Source organism: Nicotiana tabacum, chromosome 10 (assembly GCF_000715075.1).
Source record: "Nicotiana tabacum cultivar K326 chromosome 10, ASM71507v2, whole genome shotgun sequence".
Lineage (NCBI taxonomy): Eukaryota > Viridiplantae > Streptophyta > Magnoliopsida > Solanales > Solanaceae > Nicotiana > Nicotiana tabacum.
In genome coordinates this window covers 7,730,700-7,752,036 of record NC_134089.1, presented here as the reverse complement: position 1 = coordinate 7,752,036, position 21,337 = coordinate 7,730,700, and the positions used below count along the sequence as shown (strand labels likewise).

General features: G+C 39.5%; 2 protein-coding genes across 2 annotated transcripts; one reads left to right on the top strand and one right to left on the bottom strand.

The window, feature by feature from the left end:
* Positions 1-5,038: 5,038 nt before the first annotated feature.
* Positions 5,039-5,584, bottom strand: LOC142164966 (uncharacterized). The gene has a single exon (XM_075223631.1). It carries the CDS (start codon positions 5,582-5,584, stop codon positions 5,039-5,041), a length of 546 nt encoding a protein of 181 aa, XP_075079732.1.
* A 9,855-nt stretch (positions 5,585-15,439) lies between these two features.
* On the top strand, positions 15,440-21,129 carry LOC107784467 (sulfite exporter TauE/SafE family protein 4). The gene is made up of 12 exons (XM_016605601.2): positions 15,440-15,785; positions 16,350-16,509; positions 16,954-17,154; positions 17,641-17,702; positions 17,886-17,925; positions 18,048-18,106; positions 18,207-18,293; positions 18,440-18,490; positions 18,617-18,856; positions 19,668-19,761; positions 19,861-20,001; positions 20,414-21,129. The coding sequence occupies exons 1-12, from the start codon at positions 15,621-15,623 to the stop codon at positions 20,494-20,496; spliced, it is 1,383 nt and encodes a 460-aa protein (XP_016461087.1). The 5' UTR covers positions 15,440-15,620; the 3' UTR covers positions 20,497-21,129.
* The last annotated feature ends 208 nt before the right edge of the window (positions 21,130-21,337 follow it).

Here is a 21,337-nt window from a genome sequence, read left to right as displayed (position 1 = left end):
AATCTCAGCCAGCCAAGTATAATAAAATCTAGATTAAAAGATGCAAGGGGTGAACAAAGTGAACATGACTTCTTAATATGTCGAAACCAAATGATTAAGCGTAAATATGATAGCTTCGAATAAAAATATTGCAATGGATACTATTAGCCGAAGACAAAAATGATGTGTTGATCTCTAAAGTGTAAATAAGTAAAAGTCCTCCTTCTTGTATTCACTTTCCTCTCTATTTATAAGGGACCATTCCTTCTTGAACCCTAAAAAGGTATTACATAAAGAATATTCGAAAAGCATATTCCTACTGTCCCCTACTACGCCTACACTACTGCAAATGTTGTGCGTTTGCTAACCGCTGCCAGTCGTCACTCTTTACAACAACCAAAAGACAATGCGTCGTAAGGGCCTCGTCCTTCGTCGTACTCGTTAGCAGTCGTGGTCGTCCAAATTTGGACCTATACAGTTAGTCCCTCCGCATGTCGAGGTTGCGGCTCGGTGCGTCCTCAATAAGCGGACATTACCCATACCCGTAAAGAAAATTAGATTACGAATCGTAATGGTTTGGCCAACAACGAAAGGGTAGTGTGTTTTATTGGGAAATGACGTCACTTCCACGTGCGTCATCACTACGCGCCTTTCCGAGACAGAGACTGATGGCTTGTCGCTTCGATTCTGGCGCTACCCAGCCCTATAAACAGGTGAAGGGTTTGTTTTTTTAAAAACTCTTGGCCATTTTTTCTTTGGTTATTCCTTCTCATATCTTCAGCTTCTACTCTTACGTTTTCTTTGCTTTCTCTCTTCCGTATGCCGTTCTTGGGTTTTTCTACTTTATTAACACATCTTCCGCCATAAATATGCTCAGAACACATCGATCTCGTGAGGGGGTTTCTGACGCCACCCCGTTATCCATGGCGCTCCCTTCCGGTGGTGAGGACATGACGGTGGAGAAAGGGGATAGTTTTCCCACCGTGGACGAGTTACTACCGAGACACCCCATGTCTCGAAGTGACTTTCTTAAAGAACCTACTCCTACTCCTGCTTCGGTAGTATCTGAAACCGAGCAGACCCATATAGATGCCCTTCATGCCAAGTACAACATTCCCCCTCATGTCGAGATGGTTCCTGTGGGGAGGGACTTCGTGGAGGTCCATAGACTGGGGTATTGTGATTTTTATGATTACCCCTTTGTAATTGGTCATTCCTTCCCCCTTCTCCCGTTAGCAGAAGAATTCTGTCGATTCTATCAGGTTTGCCCGGTGCAGCTTTCTCCGTGTACGTACAAAATACTTCTGGTGTTGACAAAATACGCAGAGTTGGAGGAGTGCGAAGTTAATATTCACCATCTCCTGCACCTGTTTTCCCCTAGTTTTCACAGGGGTACTATGGTGTATTTGAGGCACCGTGGGACTAAAGGGCTGGTGGTCGGAACTGACGACCGAGCGAGCCGTAAATTTTGGCATAAGTATTTCTTTATTAGAATTGAATACATTGTGTTGGACCCCGCTAGATTCTCGGAGCGGTGGAATGATAATCGTAGGTGTCGTAACTTGTTTACCCTCTTTTTTTGTGTTCAAATTAGTATTTATCTGCGGCTTTCTTTTGCAGCTATGGGGCGTCCACCCCGTCCCATCGCCGGTATAAGGGACCGGGTGGCCCGTTTGCTGCTTCACGCAGTGGAGACTTGAGACTGGCCTGCTTTTGTGAAACGTTTTAGGCCAAAGGTCTCATCCGTAAGTGTCTTCCTCTCTACCACTCTTCGACTGCTTGCCATTGTCTATTAATACGACTCCTTGTGATAACAGGTCGTGGAGCCTCTAGGCGAAGGTCCCCAGTCCCTGCATTTCGCCAGGCCATCGCCTCGGTGAGAATGCAATTTACTTTGGAGGAGTCTGTCCGAGAGGGTCGTGCTCAGCCGATACAGATGAGAGACTCCTCTCGGGATATGGTTGTGAGAGAAGAGACCTCCTCTTTATCAGTCCATCACCTCGTGGATGAATCCTCTAATAGGGACAAATCTTCGTTAAGAAAAAAGAGGAGGGTAGAGCTCGGGAAAGGCACAACCATTGATACTAGTAAGAGTGGGACGGGTGTGTCAGAGATGGCACCGGCACCCGCGTTATGGCCGACGCGATCTTGGCGGGAAGGTCTCCCCAAACAGAAGGGTTTTACCAAGGAGGGGGGTCTGTGCGCTCCACTGAGGGTGGCACATCATCTACTGTTTGAGGGGGCTTATGTGCCGAGGGCGACGGCTCGGGTTCGGACGTCGACCCAGGGGAGGTTTGCGAGTTTTTGGAGCGTCACACTCACATATAGGTCAGAATGGATGGTTCTGATCGACAAATAGTCATACCCGGGGACTACGACTTGTTGTCGAAGTGTGATCAGGTGGCGTCCGTTTTTGCCCCTTTATGTGTTTCTCCTGATAGCAAGGCAAGTAGAGCGATGAGTGATGCAGAGTTGTCATGGAGCGTTTCCGGCATGGCTCTTCGGGTTAGTGCCTCTCTTTTCTTTTCGCCGTTGGATCTGTTTTACTGTTATTGGCCCATCTCTTTGTTTTAACTTTGTTTTTCATATTAGACCCTCATCATGGAGATCGAGCGTGAGCGTCGAGAAAGGAGGAGGATGACCATCTATGGGAATATGTCCTCTAAGTATCAAGAATACCACACCAAGCACCATGCGATGGCCGACATCTTCACTCAGGATTGCGACTTTCAGTTGTTCCGCGATGGGCTTAAGCAGAGGGAGGATCAATTGGCGTGTAAGGTCGAAGAATTGAAGGAGCGAGATGAGGACCTTATGAAGGACATTTCCCATTGTAATGAGCTTGAGGCGGCCCTTAAGGCTAGGGAAGACGAGCTTGAGCTAAATTAGGGAGTGATGGCCGAAAATGCCGACCTCCAAGCAAAGGTGGCCAATTTGACTACCGAACTGGACACGAAGGCAGCGGAGGTTGTCGACTTTAAGGGTGAATTGAGCGCAATTGTTGATAGATTGGCCCACGCCGAAGGGGATAGGGAAACTGCCGTCTCTGAGGTAGCAAATTTAGAAGACGCCCTCCGTGTTTGTAGACTGGAGCTGGGCAAGGAGGTGGAAGAGTCTGCGCTGAAGGTAGCGGGACTTGAGGGGCGTATTCAAGGTTTGGAGGCGGAATTGTCCGCATTAAATGAGCAGGTGGATTTTTTGAAAACAGAGGACATGCGACGTCGGTCGCAACCCTCTACATCCCATGCTTCGGCTGATCATGCCATGCCTCGCCATTTGTATGAGCTGTGGGTTCACGCTGAAGCCCGACTCGATGTGTACAAGGTTCTTTATGCTGACGGGAGGACGTCTGAGACAGAGCTTCAAGATGTGCGTGCCAAGGCCAGTGCAGCTCGTGAGGCATGCGGGTATGACCCCCTCACACCTGGCGGGGATGATATTAGTTCTGGTGATGCGGACAAACTTGCCTCCGATTCTTGGTACGAGGAGGTGTATGCCACAGGGAATGATGTGGCATAGTATTTGGTTGTATTTACTTTTGGTTCGCCATTTTTGTGAGGGCGTCTCCGAGCCCTTTATAAAATTAAATATTTGTAATATATTTGCTGTAATGAAAATCGTTTTGGTCGTGTACCTCTGAGTTGTTGTTTCTTTCTCCAGTTTGTTTGACGATGAATTTTGCCGCAGTCATGTTACTTTGAATCTTTGTTGAAATGTTGAACCCGTTGTGTTGTGAGTTTAATTGAACTCTTTTCGTTAGCAACAGTCTTGGCCGTAGGGATATTACTTTCGAGCTGATACCGAAGTAGTATCTCGTGGTGGTTCGAATGAAGTCGAACTTTTCTTCGATGATGGCCTTGGCCATTGGGATGTTACTTTCGAGCTGATGTCGAAGTAGTATCCCATCGTGGTTAGAATGAAGTCGAACTTTTATTCGATGATGGCCTTAGCTATTGGGATGTTACTTTCGAGCTGGTGTCGAAGTAGTATCCTGTCGTGGTTCGAATGAAGTCAAACTTTTCTTCGACGATGGCTTTGGCCATTGGGATGTTACTTTTGAGCTGGTGCCGAAGTAGTATCCCGTCATGGTTCGAATGAAGTCAAACTTTTCTTCGACGATGGCCTTGGCCATTGGGATGTTACTTTCGAGCTGGTGTCGAAGTGGTATCCCTTCGTGGTTTGAATGAAGTCGAACTTTTCTTCGACGATGGCCTTGGCCATTGGGATGTTACTTTCGAGCTGGTGCCGAAGTAGTAACCGGTCGTGGTTCGAATGAAGTCGAACATTTCTTTGACGATGGCCTTGGCCATTGGGATATTACCTTTGAGCTGGTGTCGAAGTAGTATCCCGTCGTGGTTCGAATAAAGTTAAACTTTTCTTTGATGATGGCCTTGGCCATTGGGATGTTACTTTCGAGCTGGTGCCAAAGTAGTATTCCGTCATGGTTCAAATGAAGTCAAATTTTTCTTCAACGATGGCCTTGGCCATTTGGATGTTACTTTCGAGCTGGTGCCGAAGTAGTATCCCGTCGTGGTTCGAATGCAGTCGAAATTTTCTTCAACGATGGCCTTGGCCATTGGGATGTTACTTTCGAGCTGGTGTCGAAGTAGTATCCCGTCGTGGGGGTGGCATTCAATTTCATTTGCTGGAGTGTCGTATGTGACGGTTTTTATTCATACCTTGGAGACGTGTTGATTCGCATACATAATGGAGTGATTTTATTTATATGACGGAGATACATGTCGACTTCATACATATTATGGCAGTACATGTCGATTTCGTGCATACAATGGAGAATCTTTATATCTAGTACCTTTATTGCTCGTCCTGGAGATGTCATCAGTAGACAGGGCAATGAATAATACTTCGAGCCTCAAGACATCCCCCTCGTACCCTCATTAAAAACGTCCCCGAGAAAACCTGATTGGGACAAAACCCGGGTAAGGGAAAAAGAGTACGACTTGGGCGGCGTCTCTTTTCATAAGTGGAAGTACTTGAGGTGGGCGACGTTCCAGTTATTTTGTAGTAGTTTTCCTTCCATTGTTTCTAATTGGAATGCTCATTTGCTCGCTACTGCTATGATTTTATATGGCTCGTCCCAGTTTGTTCCCAACTTCCCTTCGTTCGGGTCTTTCACCACTTGTGTTTTGGCTTTTAGGACGTAGTCCCCTACTCTGAGCAGTCGTATTTTGGCCTTCCTGTTATAGTACCTTTCTGCTTGTTGTTTTTGGGCCATCATTCTTATGTGTGCCATATCCCTTCGTTCTTCGACCTCATCCAGGTCTTGTAATTTACTTTCGTCGTTGCTTGGTCCACTTTCATTGGAGTATCTCAGACTAGGTTCCCCGACCTCAACGGGTATAACCGCGTCAGTGTCGTAGACCAGTGAATACGATGTCTTGCCCGTGCTGGTTTTCGGCGTTGTGTGGTAGGCCCATAATACCTCTAGTAGCAGTTCAGGCCATAGCCCTTTGGCGTCCTCGAGCTTTTTCTTCAATATGTTCAATATTGTTTTATTGGAGGATTCTGCTTGGCCGTTGCCGGCATGGTGATATGACGTGAAGAGTATCCGCTTGATGTGCCATTTTTTAAAGAATTCAATCATCTTTTTCTCGATGAAATAGGGTTCGTTGTCGCAACTGATTTCTTTGAGGATGCCGAAGCGACATATGATGTTTTTCCAAATGAACTCGATGACTTCTTATTCGCGTATTTGAGCGAATGCACCTGTTTCCACCCATTTAGAGAAGTAATCAGTTAAACCCAAAAGGAAGCGTATCATACCTCGCCCTGCTGGGAGGGGTCCGACGATATCCATTCCCCATTTTATAAATGGCCATGGAGAAATGATGGAGTGCATGAGTTCCCCTGCCTGACGTATCATAGGGGCGTATTTTTGGCATTGCTCACATTTCTTGACGTAATCTGCGGACTCTTTTTTCATATTGGGCCAGTAGTATCCTGCACAAATAAGACATCTGACTAGGGCCCGGTTGCCTGTGTAGGCACCGTAGTGGCCTTCGTGTACCTCTTCGAGCACACACCTTGTCTGATTTGGTCAAAGGCATTTGGCCAAAGGACCACCAAACATCCTTTTATAAAGGTCGTAGTTTATGAGGCTGTATCTGGCCGCTTGTATTCGGAGCTTTTTGGTTTTTTATCTTGCAGGAGTGCTCCCTCCTACAGATATGATATGATGCAATTGTGCCAGTCCCAAGTTAAATTTATAGAATGTACCTCGACTTGGTCTATTGATGAGTGGGGGAGGGTGACCACGTTCTCATTGGTGATATTTTTAGTTGCTGTTGCCAGCTTGGCGAGATCGTCCGCTTTGATGTTTTGTGCTCGCGGTATTTGGTTGAGTCGGCATTAGTCGAATTCTGGCAGCAGCTTGTGAATTTCGGTATGGTATTTTTGCAACCTCTGCTTCTTAACCTGGAAAGTCCCAGTAACTTGGTTTATGACGAGTTGAGAGTCGCAGCGGAGGATGACTCGTCGAGTACCATACTTGAGGGCCAACTTCAGTCCTGCAATTATGGCCTCACGCTCGGCCTCATTGTTAGTCATTTCAGGGCATCGTATAGATTGAAAAATTACTTCGCTTGTTGGGACTTCGAGTACGAGTCCCAGTCCAGATCTCGATGCATTGGACGCACCGTCGGTATAAAGGACCCAAAGGTCGGGTCATTTAGATGAAGTGCGAAGCGCTTCTTGCTCGACTTCGGGCAGTATCTCTGCATTGAAGTCAGCGACGAAATCGGCGACCACTTGCGACTTAATTGCGGTTCGCGGTTGGTATGTTATATCGTGCTCGCTCAATTCTATGGCCCATTTGGCCAACCTACCCAATAATTCGGGTTTGTGCAGGATACTCTTGAGAGGAAAGGTTGTCACCATCTTTATGGTATGGCACTGAAAATATGATCTAAGCTTTCATGAAGCTATGACTAATGCTAAAGCCAGTTTTTCAAGGTAGGGATACCTTGTTTCGGCGTCAATTAAGGTTTTGTTGATATAGTAAATTGGATACTGTGTACCTTTGTTTTCTCGGACTAGCACTGCACTTACCGCGACTTAGGATACAACTAGGTAGACTAGGAGGCACTCGCCTGGATCTGCCTTGGCGAGTAAGGGTGGTGAAGACAAGTATGCTTTCAGTTTCCTTAGGGCGTCGACACATTCTGAAGTCCAGTCTTTCCTTAATACATTAAAGAATTTATGGCATCTATCCAATGATTGTGAGATGAACCTCGACAAGGTGTCTATCCGTCCTGTCAATTTTTTAAGAAAAAACCGATAAATAACCGAAAAACTAACATAAACCGAATAAGAAAAAACTGACTTAATTGGTTTGGTATGGTTCTAATATTTGAAAAACCGACTTACTTGGTTTGGTTTCTTTTTAGGAAAAAACCGATCCAAACCGAACCATGAACACCCTACTTGTGGAGAACAAATTAGGGCAACTAATTTATTGCCACTATATACTTGCCGTCAAAGACCATTTTTGTTGTAGTGATCTTGGTGACCAACTCTGATACGTCGCCCCTACATTCTTTAGTTCAAACGGCATGACCTTATAGCAGTATGTTCCTTGGTGAGTGATGAAAGTGGTTTTCTCCTGGTCTTCTTCTTCCATGAGGATCTGGTTGTAGCCCGAGTAGGCATCTAAGAATCTCAACAACTCATGTCCTGCTGTTGCATCGATGAGCTGGTCAATGTGTGGCAATGGAAAGGAGTCTTTTGGATATGCCTTGTTTAGGTCCGTGAAATAACACACATCCACCACTTTCCGTTTTTATTTTTCACCATGACCACATTGGCGACCCACTGAGGGTATTTTGACTCTCAGACGGAGCCATTTGCGAGCAGCTTAACGACTTCTTCGCTGACGGCTTCATTGTTCGCGGCATTGAATTTCCTTCTTATTTGTTATACTGGCGGGTATAGGGGGTCGACATTTAGCTTATGTGTAGCGATATCCTTTGGGATACCTGGCATATCTGCATGAGAGAAGGCAAACAGATCGACATGGTCAGTTAAGAATTTACGAAACTTACCTGGTTCCGAGAGATTGTGCCCGATATAAGCCTTTTTTGTGCTGTCATTGTTGTCTAGTAGGACTGGATCAAGATTTTCTATCGTTGACTCGGACGCTTCCACAGTGTCGGGTTCCTTGATAACGTCTGTCCGTCCGTCAAGTTTGGCTCCCGACATCGCTGATTGCTATGCTTTCGCATATGCCCTTTTGAGTTATTGGGTGTGGGCACCATCTTGGGCGATGCGATAGCATTCCTGTGCGGTGCGGTGCTCGCTTCGAATGTTGAATACTCCCTATAGGGTAGGAAACATGTTCACTTGATAAAGACTGGAAGGGACCGCTCGCATGGCGTGCATCCACGGGCGCCCTATGATGGCGTTGTAGGTTGTTTCTTGGTTCATGACGTGAAACGTCATTTCCAGGGTGACTCCTCCGACTAGGACGGGTAGCACTATCTCTCCAGAAGTCCATTCAACTGCATTATTAAACTGGTTAGCGTTATACAGCGCGGTATTAATTTGTCTTCGAGTCTCATCTGTACGAGGACTCAAGGATGGATAATACACTCGCCGCTCCCATCATCTACCATTATTCTTTTTACATCAGTATCTTTAATACATAAAGTGATAACAAGAGCATCATAGTGAGTGAAAGATAAACCGTCGGCATCTGACTTATCGAAGATTATACTGTCTTCGAGGTCATCATACCGTTCATGGGTGATTGATCGTTTGAGTTTATGTGTGGCAGTGAACTTGACATGATTGATTGATGCTCCATCGCCCCCGCTGATGATCATATGTATAGTGCAAGCGGGAGAAGGCGATTTTGGAGGTCCCTGGGGCTGTTCGCATTCGCGGGCGAAGTTAGCCCATTCTTGATCGCTTAGTAACTCTTTCAGGTGTCCCTAGCTTAGCATTCGCACTACCTCCTGTCCCAGTCCTATGCAATCTTCGGTTTTGTGACCCCTTTCTTTGTAAAATTCGCAGAAAGCATTCGACTTCCGAGTGCTAGGGTCTGACCTCATCTTTTGTAGCCGTTTCACCTTTGTACCGAATTTCTCTAGTGCGTACAGTATTTTTGAAGGAGAAAAACAAAAATTGTGAGCAGATAGGAGTGGAAGCATACATTTCTCATGTCGATATGGCGTTGTATGTCGAGAAGGAGCATCTGTGTGCCACGGTGGAGGCGGGGTAGACGTCCTGACGTAAGGTTGATGCCTTTCTCGGCCGAGACGGGGCCCGACTGATCTCTTCGACCGTTGTTGCGACGATCTTTCCTTACTTCAGTTTGAAATAACGTCAACCATTGGGTTAGATTATTGAGGTCGTCCTCGTCGGCTCGTACCTCGGCACAGTAGGCGCTATGGATTTCTTCCTAAGTAGTTGGAGGGTATTTCATGAGCCTGCTTAGCAATTTTCTAGTCGTTCTCGACCCGTTCCAATTTTGTCCATTCTGGAAGGTTGCTACTGCCATTCCCTCTGACACATTCGGCAAGCTCATTCTCACCTTGTTGAACTGAGCCAAGAAGTCCCTGAGTCCCTCGATGTGCATCTATCTTACGGCAAATATATCGTTTACTCTAGCTTTTACCTGTTTGGCTCATGTATGGGCGGTGACAAATTTGTCTGCCATTTCCTTGAACGTTGCTATCGAGTGTGTCGGTAGTTGAAAGTACCATGTCAAGGCACCCCCTGTTAGGGTTTCGCCGAACTTTTTCAATAGCACTGATGGTACCTGCTCTTTTAAAAGATTGTTACCTTTTACGGCTATGACGTAGTGGATGATATGATCTTCTGGATTGGTAGTACCATCATATATCTTTAGGTAGGGCGGCATCTTGAAGGTTTTTGAAATGGCGTAGGGGGCCGCTTCTTCATTGTATGGTTGCTCGATGAATCGACAAACGTCTCATTTTGGCAACAACTTTAGGGCGCCTGGTATTTTATCAACCCTCTCTTGGTGTTCCTTCATTTGGTAACGGAGTGCCTTATTCTCATTTTCTATCTCCTCCATTTTCTTTAAAATGGTTGCAAGCGTATCATTACCTGCGTCATTAGCAACATGAGTGTTACCTGTACGGGGGGCATTATGCTCATCAGCGTTTATCGTGACATCTACATGTGCAACATTCCTGTTATCCCTTTGGGCGGGTTTATCAAGTATGGTGTTCATAGTAATTGTTAGCCATTTTCCAGCAGTCTTCTTACTGACGGTGATGCCTCTCCTGTTGCAGATGTGGAGGCTTCCTTCTCGCGCGAAGCAGTTACGCTTTCGTGTGTGGGAGGTGAAGCGTCTCCCTTGGGTGTGGTGTTCGGTGTTTCATTTCCGCTATCTTCTCTGCTATCTTCGTTGATGGTGTTCAGGAGGTTGGTTGTGACGCCTACTATTGCTTTTTGCCTTGCATCTCCTTTCCCTGCCATTGTTAATTTGTGCAGAGCTAGGAAGAGGTGATTATCCCTTTCAAGGGTCTAGATGAGACTAAAATCTTAGCTAAAGAAATCCCCACAGACGGTGCCAAATTATTTTACCAAAAAATATTGAAATCCTTTTGATTAAATCAATCGATGAAGATAAAGAAGAAGAGGTAAATCTCATCCAAGTATAATAAAATCTAGATTAAAAAATGCAAGGGGTGAACAAAGTGAATAGGGCCTCTTAATATGTCGAAACCAAATGATTAAGCGTAAATATGATAGCTTCGAATAAAAATATTGCAATGGATGCTATTAGCCGAAGACAAAAATGATGTGTTGATCTCTGAACTGTAAATAAGTAAATGTCCTCCTTCTTGTATTCACTTTCCTCTCTATTTATAAGGAACCATTCTCTCTTGAACCCTAAAAAGGTATTACATAAAGAATATTCGAAAAGCATATTCCTGTTGTCCCCTAGTACGCCTACACTACTGCAAATATTGTGCGTTTGCTAACCGCTGCCAGTCGTCACTCTTTACAACGGCTAAAGGATGCTGCGTCGTAAGGACCTCGTCTCTCGTCGTACTCGTTAGTGGTCGTGGTCGTCCAAATTTAAACCTATACAAAACCGACATTCTTAGGGCTACTATTAATTGAGATAACCAAGAAAAAATTGTATGGTTTAACAAATTTTCTTTCAAAGTTTTAAGTTTTGTTCTAAATATTCCACAATAATAGTATCTAATATTTTAAAATTTTGAGTTAAATTATTCAAATATTTATATCTACTAATAAAATAGTTGATAACTATGTATTGAAACAAAATATTAATGTTTTGTTAACTTAAAAAAGCTTTACTGATATAAGTAATTATAACTAATAGAAAATGTTTTGAGAGGGCTTTGACTCTTGGGAGCCCAGAACATCCTTAGTGGCCTTACAAAAAACGCAATAGTTGATACAAAGAATCTCACTCGTGTAATACAAGAAAAGGAAGAAAAATAAAAGTGTAGTTGCAACATTACTGTACTTATAAAATTATTAGAGTGATTGTAGATTTCTTCTTTATCTATTTCTCTATTATTTTTGCCTTTATTTAACCTTTTTAAAGGTCAATCTTTCTAGGGTTGATAATGATGAGTATGTGGACCTTCTTTTTCTTATACCCTAATGAACCTATAGTATATTATTCATTCGAAATGCTAGAGCTAGATCACGTTTTATTGTATGTGGAGATAATTTTATACTAATTTATATATGGTCAATTTAATGCCATATCTTTTAAAGAAGAATAGACTTGACTTCTTTTTAAGCCCAAACGAGCACGGTCAGAAGAGAAGTCTTTGGGCAACTCGATTGGAATCAGAGGAGAAAGATAGAGTCATTGACGTTCTAACCGCTGTCAGAAAGAAGCCGAGTGACCAAAGCGGCTCTAGAATTTGAATTTAATAGGTTTATTTTTTTAAAATTTTAGCATTAAATTCATTGTACTTGACCTTCGAGGTCGATAATAAAAAAAAAATAAAAAAAATCGGGTCAACAAAACTAGCTGCATATCTAGAAATGCACTGTTGGCACTCAAGTAATACTGCTACTAATATTCATTTCTGACATTTAAAACTCAGTAAATGTGGAATTAATTCTGAAAGATCTGGTTTTTGTTTAACAATGAGACTATTCATTCTCTCACATGTCACTGCATGTTAATTAATAGTATTAATTTATTTATATCATCGGTATATGAAACGCCTCAATTAAATATATTAATTACTAACAGTCGAGTAGAAAAAAATGTATAAACTTGTTCTAACCAAAAAAATAAAATTCTTGTTTCACGTTGTTGTAATATGGTCCAAAGCCATATCTATTGAGAATTTATGAATGGATTGACTTATGAAGAGAAACTTTAATTTAATATTTAAGTAGCATGCAGAACATGGACCTAATAATTAATATCACCTGTATATCCACCGCAATTTCGCAATAATTCACCTAAACAAATTGAAGGAATCATTTTTCACGATCTTGCTGAAATATTATTTAAATATTTTGTACTTTTCGTTTTTTTTATTTGTTTTTTTTTTCCTTTTTTGGGTGGGGTGAACATGATTAACCTGAAATGGTTATTTGGAAGATAGCAGCAGGTTAATTCGTCATATTCAGGTTGGTTGAACAGCTTTTGCAGAAACATAAATTAGGTCCGTTTATTATCAAAATCATGTTAGTCTATGACCCCAAAAAAAAACATGTTAGTCTGTCTGTTTTTTTTTTTTTTTTTTTTTTTTTTTTTGAATCCGCCTCTATATATAACGGAGCAGTAATTATAGATAATGAATGGTGCTTTCTTTTAAAATCAAAACCAAATTCGAATAAGAATAAAAATCGAATCCAATTTTGAATAGAAATAAAAACCAAAAGAGAATAGAATTAGGAAAATCTTACAAGAATATCCTAAATAAGTCTCAACTTACTAACCTCTGACATTAATCATAAACTTACCAATACTAGTCTAACACATATAAAAATTGAAAACCCAAATAAATAAGATTTTTTCTCTCCAAGAATCACATGCAAAGATTTCCTTTCATATTTTAATCGTGATTAGCAACATTAGATGCAAGACGGCAAGGAAATTTCATGAATGATGGAACAAATAAGGTGATGAAATACAAAAATATATATATACAAGATTCCAAAAATCTAAGCAAAAAAGATATTTTTCAATGCGTATAGTTGAAATTCATTGAAAACATATAGATGAGTCAATATATAAAGTTTGAGTAAGATTGGAAGTGATTTGGACCGATTTGGTATCAAAATTCATAGTTAAAATCGTGTTCAAAAAATTTCAGTATGAAATTTACCCTTATCCCGTATTTATATCAAGCAAATGGATGCATGAATTTATCACTTAACCATAGTTAGATGATATGCATTTATATTTTAATTTGTGATTCTCATGGTTAAATTATTTGATTTTGTGCAAACATCCGATACAAATAAGTATTTATCATTCTAGTATACATTGAAAGTTTAGGGATAAATGAGACCAAATACATTATATGAGTTTTTTTATAGTCTTTATGGCCAAAAATTTACAGGAGTTATAAAGATTTCCTTTTTTATTTTTTTTTTGAAATTTCCTTGTATCCCACAAACCAAAATTAAATTTGATCTTCTGTCAATGATAATAAAAGAACTAAATACAAAGTATTAAAAAGAAAAAGAAAAAAAGCATACGATAAGTGGAGGAAAACGATAGTAATTGATTTTTAGCAATACAAGGTGGACATTTGAAAGACATTTCCCTTAATTTCTGAAACAGACCTTTACCAGAACTTCTCCCTTTGGTCCACTTTAATTAATTCTTTTACCATTTTTACACATATTAAGAGAATTTAACTTTTAGTATTAATTAATAATAAAATTGATCATATTAATCTTAATTTGTTCATTGAAAATATAAGAAATACCCTTAGGTTCTTTACTTTATGAACAACTTTGGAAAAGAAAAAGTTAATTCCTTCTTAATATTCGGAAAAACAAAATATTGTGGACCACAAAAAAAAGACCAAAAAAATCATTAAAAATGAACCGAAGGAAGTAGTATTAAGTAGAGAATAAAAGGAGATTAAAGGGCGAGTTCATTATTCATCGAATTTTAAAATTTCCGTTACTAATCTTAGATTTTTCGATCTTAAAAAAGGCGTTATTTTGGTCAAAATGATTACAAGAGAAAAAGATCTAACAAATTTAGGCATAAAGATTCCATTTCTCTTCTAAAATTGTCCTTATATTTATTTTATAGTAACGTATTCGTTCCAAATTTGAATACCTAATGAATCTATGATTCAAGATACTTCCAAATTAGAAATTTCGACGAAATTACTCTTTTTTATTTTGTTTCTTTTTCTGTTGATACACTTGGTACTTATCTTGCAACAACACAACATAGATCACTACTTCAAAATGTGGTCAAAATTTGTAAAAAGTACATCTAATTTGACTGTCAGTTTTCAATTTAGTATTATTAGCATTAGTTTACAAACATATAGTAACTGCTTTTATGTGGAATTATAGTTTGAAGTTTATACTGTAAAAAGTAAAACAATATTGTGTTGAGAAAGTAATTAGTGAAGTTCTATATTTAAAAAAAAAAAAAGTAATGAAAAAAATTGACTTTCTCTAAACAACAATCCTTTGTTTATTCAGGAACCGAAATTATTAAAGGGCAATCCACTCTACAATGCATTCTCTCTTTATACAGGTTCGAAAAAAAGCTGCAGCCTTAGAGATGTGATATAGACGGTCAATCTTAAAGTAAGTATTAGTTATTGCTTTTACGGCTTGAACCTTAATGCAAGAATCGGAACTATTTTTTTTTTGGTTTTCATCCGGTGTTCGGTACCCACATTGGGACCCGACTAAATCCGAATTAGCGTCGGGAAGTCCCACATTGAGGGGTAAAATGCTTCCTAACAAAGGCGACTCCATATCCAGGGGCTCGAACCCGAGACCTCTGGTTAAATATGAAAGAGTATTTACCACTCTACCACATTGTTATGACGTAAATAGGTTACAAGACAAAATAATGTGTACCACGTAGCATGCATTCACCATTTTGTTATTATTATTATTATATGGGAAATCAAACAAAATAAATTTATCATAGTTTTTGGCAAATATTTTTAAATGTTAACTATTATAATTTTTAAATATATAAATTTTATTTTTAATAATTTGAAAAATTTATATCAAAATTCACACTTAAACCAGTCAATTTGATCCTCCTACTCCAAGAAAATTCACGTAAATTGAAACGGAGAGAGTATTAATTTGGTCTATTTCAGAAATGTTAAGTTGATACATGTGCCTCCATTCCCTTAATGCCGCCACCCCCAATCCCTGACTAAAATAAAACAGAAAAAGAAAACAAAATTTCACCACCTACCAAAAAAGATAAGGAAAATATATTACTACTGTTTTTGGCAGAAATAATTCCAGGTAGACTCCAAATAAGATTCTTTTATTCATTCATTTTTGTAACATCCTATATAAATACATGTGGTAGCGCCAAGCTGGTAGGCTAGCCATATATTTCAAAATCTTCATTAGGGAAAGAACGTAAGATAAGAGAGAGTTCTTTGCAGAGAAAAAGAGAAGATTTTAGTTTTCATTCGGCTATGGCTACAAAAGGGTTCTTGATTTATCTGTTTGCAGGTTTTTCTGTGGCGGTTCTATCAGTTTTCTTTGTCCAGAACTTCCAAGATGGAAAATTTACACCAAAATTATATCAAAGTTCTAATCTTTTGCAACGACCCATTGGATCTGAAGACAAAGTTTGGCCGGTAATTCATGTTTCTTGTTATAATCTTCTATATATATGCATGTTTCTTGTTTTTCTATGTCCGGTTACAAACATGTGGTCTAATGGGAACGGCCTCTTTGCCCTCCTACGGTCGGGGTAAGGTCCCCACATGTAAAATTTCTCGGGGTTTTATTATTGTACGGTCTAATGGAAATAGACTCTCTGCCCCTTCCAGGGCCGAGGTAAGGCTTGCGTACCCACCTCTCAAAATTTACTCAGTTTTATTGTTGTTGTTTATAGTTACAAACATGTGGTATATACATAAAAAAAAAAAAAAAAAAAGGTAGCCCAGTGCTAAGCTTCCGCTATGCGCGAGGTAAAGAAAAGGGTTGGACCATAAGGGTAGTCTTACCTTATATTTCTGCAAGAGGGTATTTTTAAGGCTCGAATCCGTGACCTTCTGGTCACATATCAGCAACTATATCAGTTAAGTCAAGGTTCTCCTCCACATGTGGTATATAGATGTGGAGCAAAAAAGAGTATTGATTTACCTTAAATTGTTTTTGGTTTTTATGGTTTTTTCCCCTTCATTTTCATGTTGCAGGAACTGAAATTTAGTTGGAGAATTGTTGTGGCAACAATAATAGGATTTTTGGGGTCAGCTTGTGGTACTGTAGGAGGTGTTGGTGGAGGCGGCATTTTTGTTCCTATGCTTACTTTGCTTCTTGGGTTTGATACAAAATCTGCTGCTGCTCTTTCCAAATGTAAGCATTCTCTCTTTGCATTTCATATAAGAGATTAATAGCATTACAATTCGTAGACAAAGAGTTATTCGGTACCTGTGTTGGTAATGTATAGCAATATTCAATAGAATAGTCGGGAATTATTGAAGAGGAGTCTTGGAGCAATAATAAAGTTATCTATGTGTAACCTATAGATCACGGTTCGAGTGGTGGAAGAAGCCACTAATAAGCTGTCTACCTTACATCCCGGGATGCGGCCCTTCCCGAACCATGTGTGAACATGAGATACTTGACTTTCTTTATATAGTTGAGAATTGTGCAAGCTTTACAAAATAAAAAACAAGTGACTTGGATGAGTAAAAGGTCAGGAAAAGATATGGTTAAAGTGGGGTAGATCTGAATTATTTGTATTTTCTTTTGTGTACACTTTTCATTCTGTTGAAAAGTTGATTTGCTTTTTTACAGGTATGATAATGGGGGCATCAGCATCATCAGTATGGTACAATTTGAGGGTACCACATCCATGCAGAGAAGTACCTATACTTGATTATGATTTGGCTCTATTATTTCAGCCTATGCTCATGTTTGGCATCACACTTGGTGTTTCTCTAAGTGTTGTCTTCCCCTACTGGCTCATCACTGTCCTCATCATCATCCTCTTTATGGGTAATTTTCGCGATATTTAAGTTTTATATACTTACATACATTCAAATCTTTTTATAACATACTCGTTTGTTCCGAAATATTTTGGCTGTTATAGTGAAGTGTTGTTATAAAGAACATATATCATAACATAACATAAAAATTGAGTCCGAGAAAAACTTGGGTTTTATAGTGAATGACTGCTGTAGAGAGGTCTGAGTATATATTATCTTAAAGATAATTATGCAACTGTTCCATAAGTGTAGATTAGTAATTTGGCAAATAAGACAGACAGTATACTTGTTGCGACATGTTAAAATATACTATCAGTGGATAGAAGTTAAGTCCGTTTCATTAACCATGATTAATTTCATTATTGGTCCTTTATGTTATCATCCTTGTTTTCCTAATGCAAGATTTGGATTTGTGTTTGTTAAACTATTGGTTTTTGTTCTTAAGTCTGACATCATTGCTTAAAGCAACTCTAATTATATTATTGTTTGGTAATAGGGACTTCATCAAGATCATTTTTTAAAGCAATTGAGATGTGGAAAGAAGAAACTATTCTCAAGGTTAGCTCAACTAATCCAATGATTTACAAGAGGATTTTTCTTTCAAATGTACTTAACATATAGTATAAATTACTTAAACAATATCAATGAGATTAAGAATGTATTACTATTTGTTTTTATAGCAGTCAATTAGTTACAGTTGATGGTAACTAATTCTTCATCTGTGTTATTTGGAACTTGCAGAAATCAATGGAAGAAGTTCCAGTAAATTCACGTGGTGAACGTATGTCGTCCAAGAACTGATTACACTTCTCTGTTTTTTTTTTTACTAAGAAAAAGTAATTACTGATTTAATCCTAATTTAAATTAGGCTAATATTTGTTAATTTTACTTGCTTTCTTTCAGTTATTGTTATTGATACAATGTATGAGCCACTGGTCCCTAGGGAGGAGAAAACACCGCTGGTAAGTTAATTTACTACATCAAATGGAGAATTTTCTGTTTTTGGCTCCGATTTCTAAGCTTATTTTATTGATTCTAATTGTCTAATTTGATATCTCACAGGAAATTTTTAAGTTCAACCTTAATTTGAAGAGAATTCTGGTGCTCTTTGTTGTATGGTTCATATTTCTACTTCTTCAAGTGTTTAAGGCAAGTGAAATCTCTACCTTCTAATTTTAATTTGTGCTTGTTTCTTATAAACATATTTACTAGATTTAAACGCGCTAAAAATTAACTTGTCGATGAAATGCCCATTGGTGTGCACCTAAACTCAACTATTTTTAACCTGTTTACAGAACAATCTAGTGGCTTGTACTCCATTTTACTGGGTGCTCAACTTACTACAGGTACATAAATATTGGCAGCAAGGCCATTTCTGCCACTTGCAATACTCTATCGTGTATTTAAGTCGTTTATATAATATTATCTGTGTATGGTGAGGTTGAGTCTTATGGAATGCATTTTGTTTTCAGTTCCCAGTAGCATTTGCAGTGTTTGGGTATGAATGTGCGAAATTGTACAAGGAAAGCAAGAAGAGGAGATTAGAAGGGAATACACAGTCAATATGTGAGGCTGACATTCAATGGACTGCCACAAACCTTATCTTCTGTGCCCTTTGTGGCATATTGGGAGGCACTGTTGGAGGATTGCTAGGATCTGGTGGTGGATTCATTCTTGGCCCTCTTCTTCTTGAGATTGGAGTTATCCCTCAGGTACGGCCATTGTCGTTACCTCATTTATTAATTTCTTGATTACGATATCCGATTTTGGACAGTGAAAGTTCATATAGCCGACTTCAGCTTACTTGGCATTGTGTCGTAGTAGTAGTAGTTGTTGAATTGGGATGTACATTTTACAGATTTTGTTTAATATGATATGGTTGAGTGCCAGAGTTTTTTGCAAGAAGTCAACACTAGATATGAACATACTTGGTTAATTATTGCACATGATGGATGTCAATCACCAAGATTCTAAAACAAGATGTACATCTTTATGGGACAGCCTTTACTCTTACTTTTTAAGTACCTCTTGTTGGAAAGCCTTTACTCTCACTTATGTCTCCTTTTTAAAAAATTAGTCACTTCTTCTAAACTTGACCATTATTTAAGTACATTTAGTGTGGTGGCCCTAGTGGGATACAAATAATAGAAGGTAGAGAGGGATTGGTAGAGGCCCTAGTAAGTTCGTGACAACTCTAGTATAGCGAAAAGGTTCAAAAAGAATTTAAGTTACAGTACATTGAAGGGGGTCATGTGACCAGGAGCTCACGGGTTCGACCTGTAGAAACAGCCTCTTGCAGAAATGCAGGATAAGTCTGTGTACAATAGACCCTTGTGGTCGGCCCTTCCCAGGATCCCGCTCATAGTGGGAGCTTGGCTGCCCTTTTTATACTGACAGTACATTGTGCTATTATGATTTTATGAAGATGTCTTTGTGGAAATATCTAAGGAATATTACAGGAAAGATGACTGTTTCAATCAATTGGAAAATTGACAGAAAGGACATTGTTTTTTACTTCTACAGGTAGCTAGTGCAACAGCAACATTTGTGATGATGTTCTCATCATCTTTATCAGTGGTAGAGTTTTATCTCCTCAAGAGATTCCCAATGCCTTATGGTATATTCTTAGACTCAACAAGTTTCTCAAAATTTTCACTCAAGTCTTGTACATTATTTGCAACATTATCCTCAGGACTAACTAAAACTCATATTGCAGCTCTATATCTCATGAGTGTATCTATTCTTGCTGGCTTTTGGGGACAATGCTTCATTAGAAAACTTATCGCAATCTTAAAGAGAGCATCACTCATTGTATTCATACTCTCTGGTGTCATTTTCGCCAGCGCTCTAACAATGGGTAAGTCAATAAATAATTCTTGAACTTCATATCGCCATAAATTAAAATATTGTAAAATTGTCTTGGAGCCTTGGAGCAACGATAAAGTTGTCTCGGTGTGACCTATAGGTCACGGATTCAAACCGTGGAATCAGCCATTGATGCTTGCATGAGGGTAGGCTATCTACAGTACACCCTCTCGGGGTGCGGCCCTTCACCGAACCCTGCGTGAACGCGGGATACTTCGTGCACTGGGCTGCCCTTTTTTTTATATCGCCATAAAATATTGAATTGTGTGACCATCATATTTAAAAAATTAAGCTGTTACAGAGAGCATACGTTTAATATCTATCATATTAATTATGTCTCGGGTCTCGACATAAAATTAAGAAGCAAGAAAATGATTTTTTCTCGATTTATGCAATGGTTACAGGGGTGATAGGGATAGAGAAGAGCATCAGTATGATACAGAACCATGAGTTCATGGGATTCTTGGATTTCTGCAGCAGTCAATAATTTGTGTATTTCCAACTAGCAAATTATTGGTGGACAAGAATGGCACAGTTCAGTAAAGACTATAAAAACATACATGTAAAGAGTAGCTGCAGCAGCAGCAGCAGCAGAAGGGATGGTGGCCAATACATTATTGAACCAACCATTTCAAGAAGTCATTTTACTATAAGATAAAAGTATAGAATGTCATTTGAAAATGTGGTAATTTGCCTGAGTGTTAGCTAGCGCTAACGCCAGCATCCTCCGCCATTTTTTCCATTTGCTTTTAGTCAGTTATACAGTAAGACGTTTCGTGTCAATGTGGCTATAATGTCCGTGAGTTAGCTAGCGCTAACGCCGGCCAATGCCACCTCTATTACCATTTTTTGTCGTGAAATCTTTGTTCTTGATCTAAGTTGTATCTGAGTGTTAGCTAGCGCTAACACCAGCATATTTCTATGGTTTGTATCTGAGTGTTAGCTAGCGCTAACACCAGCATTATATCAATTTGGTTAATTCTTGTGTATGTCTATGGTTCTGTTTGAGGGTTAGCTAGCGCTAACGCCAACAGTCCAACACCAATACCATTTGTATTTCGCGATGTTATAGTGGTCACTTCACTTGTTTTGCAATGAAGTTTGTGATTCTTTCTATTAATTTTACTGTACAATAGACCTGATGTGGTCCGACCTTTCTTCAGATTTCGCACATAGTAATAGTTTACTGCACCTCTTGTTTCTTGATAAAATAAAAAATATTTCTGTACTCAAAGCAGCAGAAAATCCTAAAATAAATTCCAAGTACCAAAGTAATGAGAACAATGTAGTTTCTTTGTACTGATTATAGCAGTCTGTCTATTTCAGAA

Excerpts from the sequence above, each read along its gene's own strand:
- LOC142164966 (XM_075223631.1), bottom strand. The coding sequence starts at position 5,584 with ATGATTGAATTCTTTAAAAAATGGCACATCAAGCGGATACTCTTCACG.
- LOC107784467 (XM_016605601.2), top strand. The coding sequence starts at position 15,621 with ATGGCTACAAAAGGGTTCTTGATTTATCTGTTTGCAGGTTTTTCTGTG. Across the intron at positions 17,703-17,885 it reads AAGAAGAAACTATTCTCAAG|AAATCAATGGAAGAAGTTCC; the intron begins GTTAGCTCAACT and ends TGGAACTTGCAG. Across the intron at positions 20,002-20,413 it reads CGCCAGCGCTCTAACAATGG|GGGTGATAGGGATAGAGAAG; the intron begins GTAAGTCAATAA and ends CAATGGTTACAG.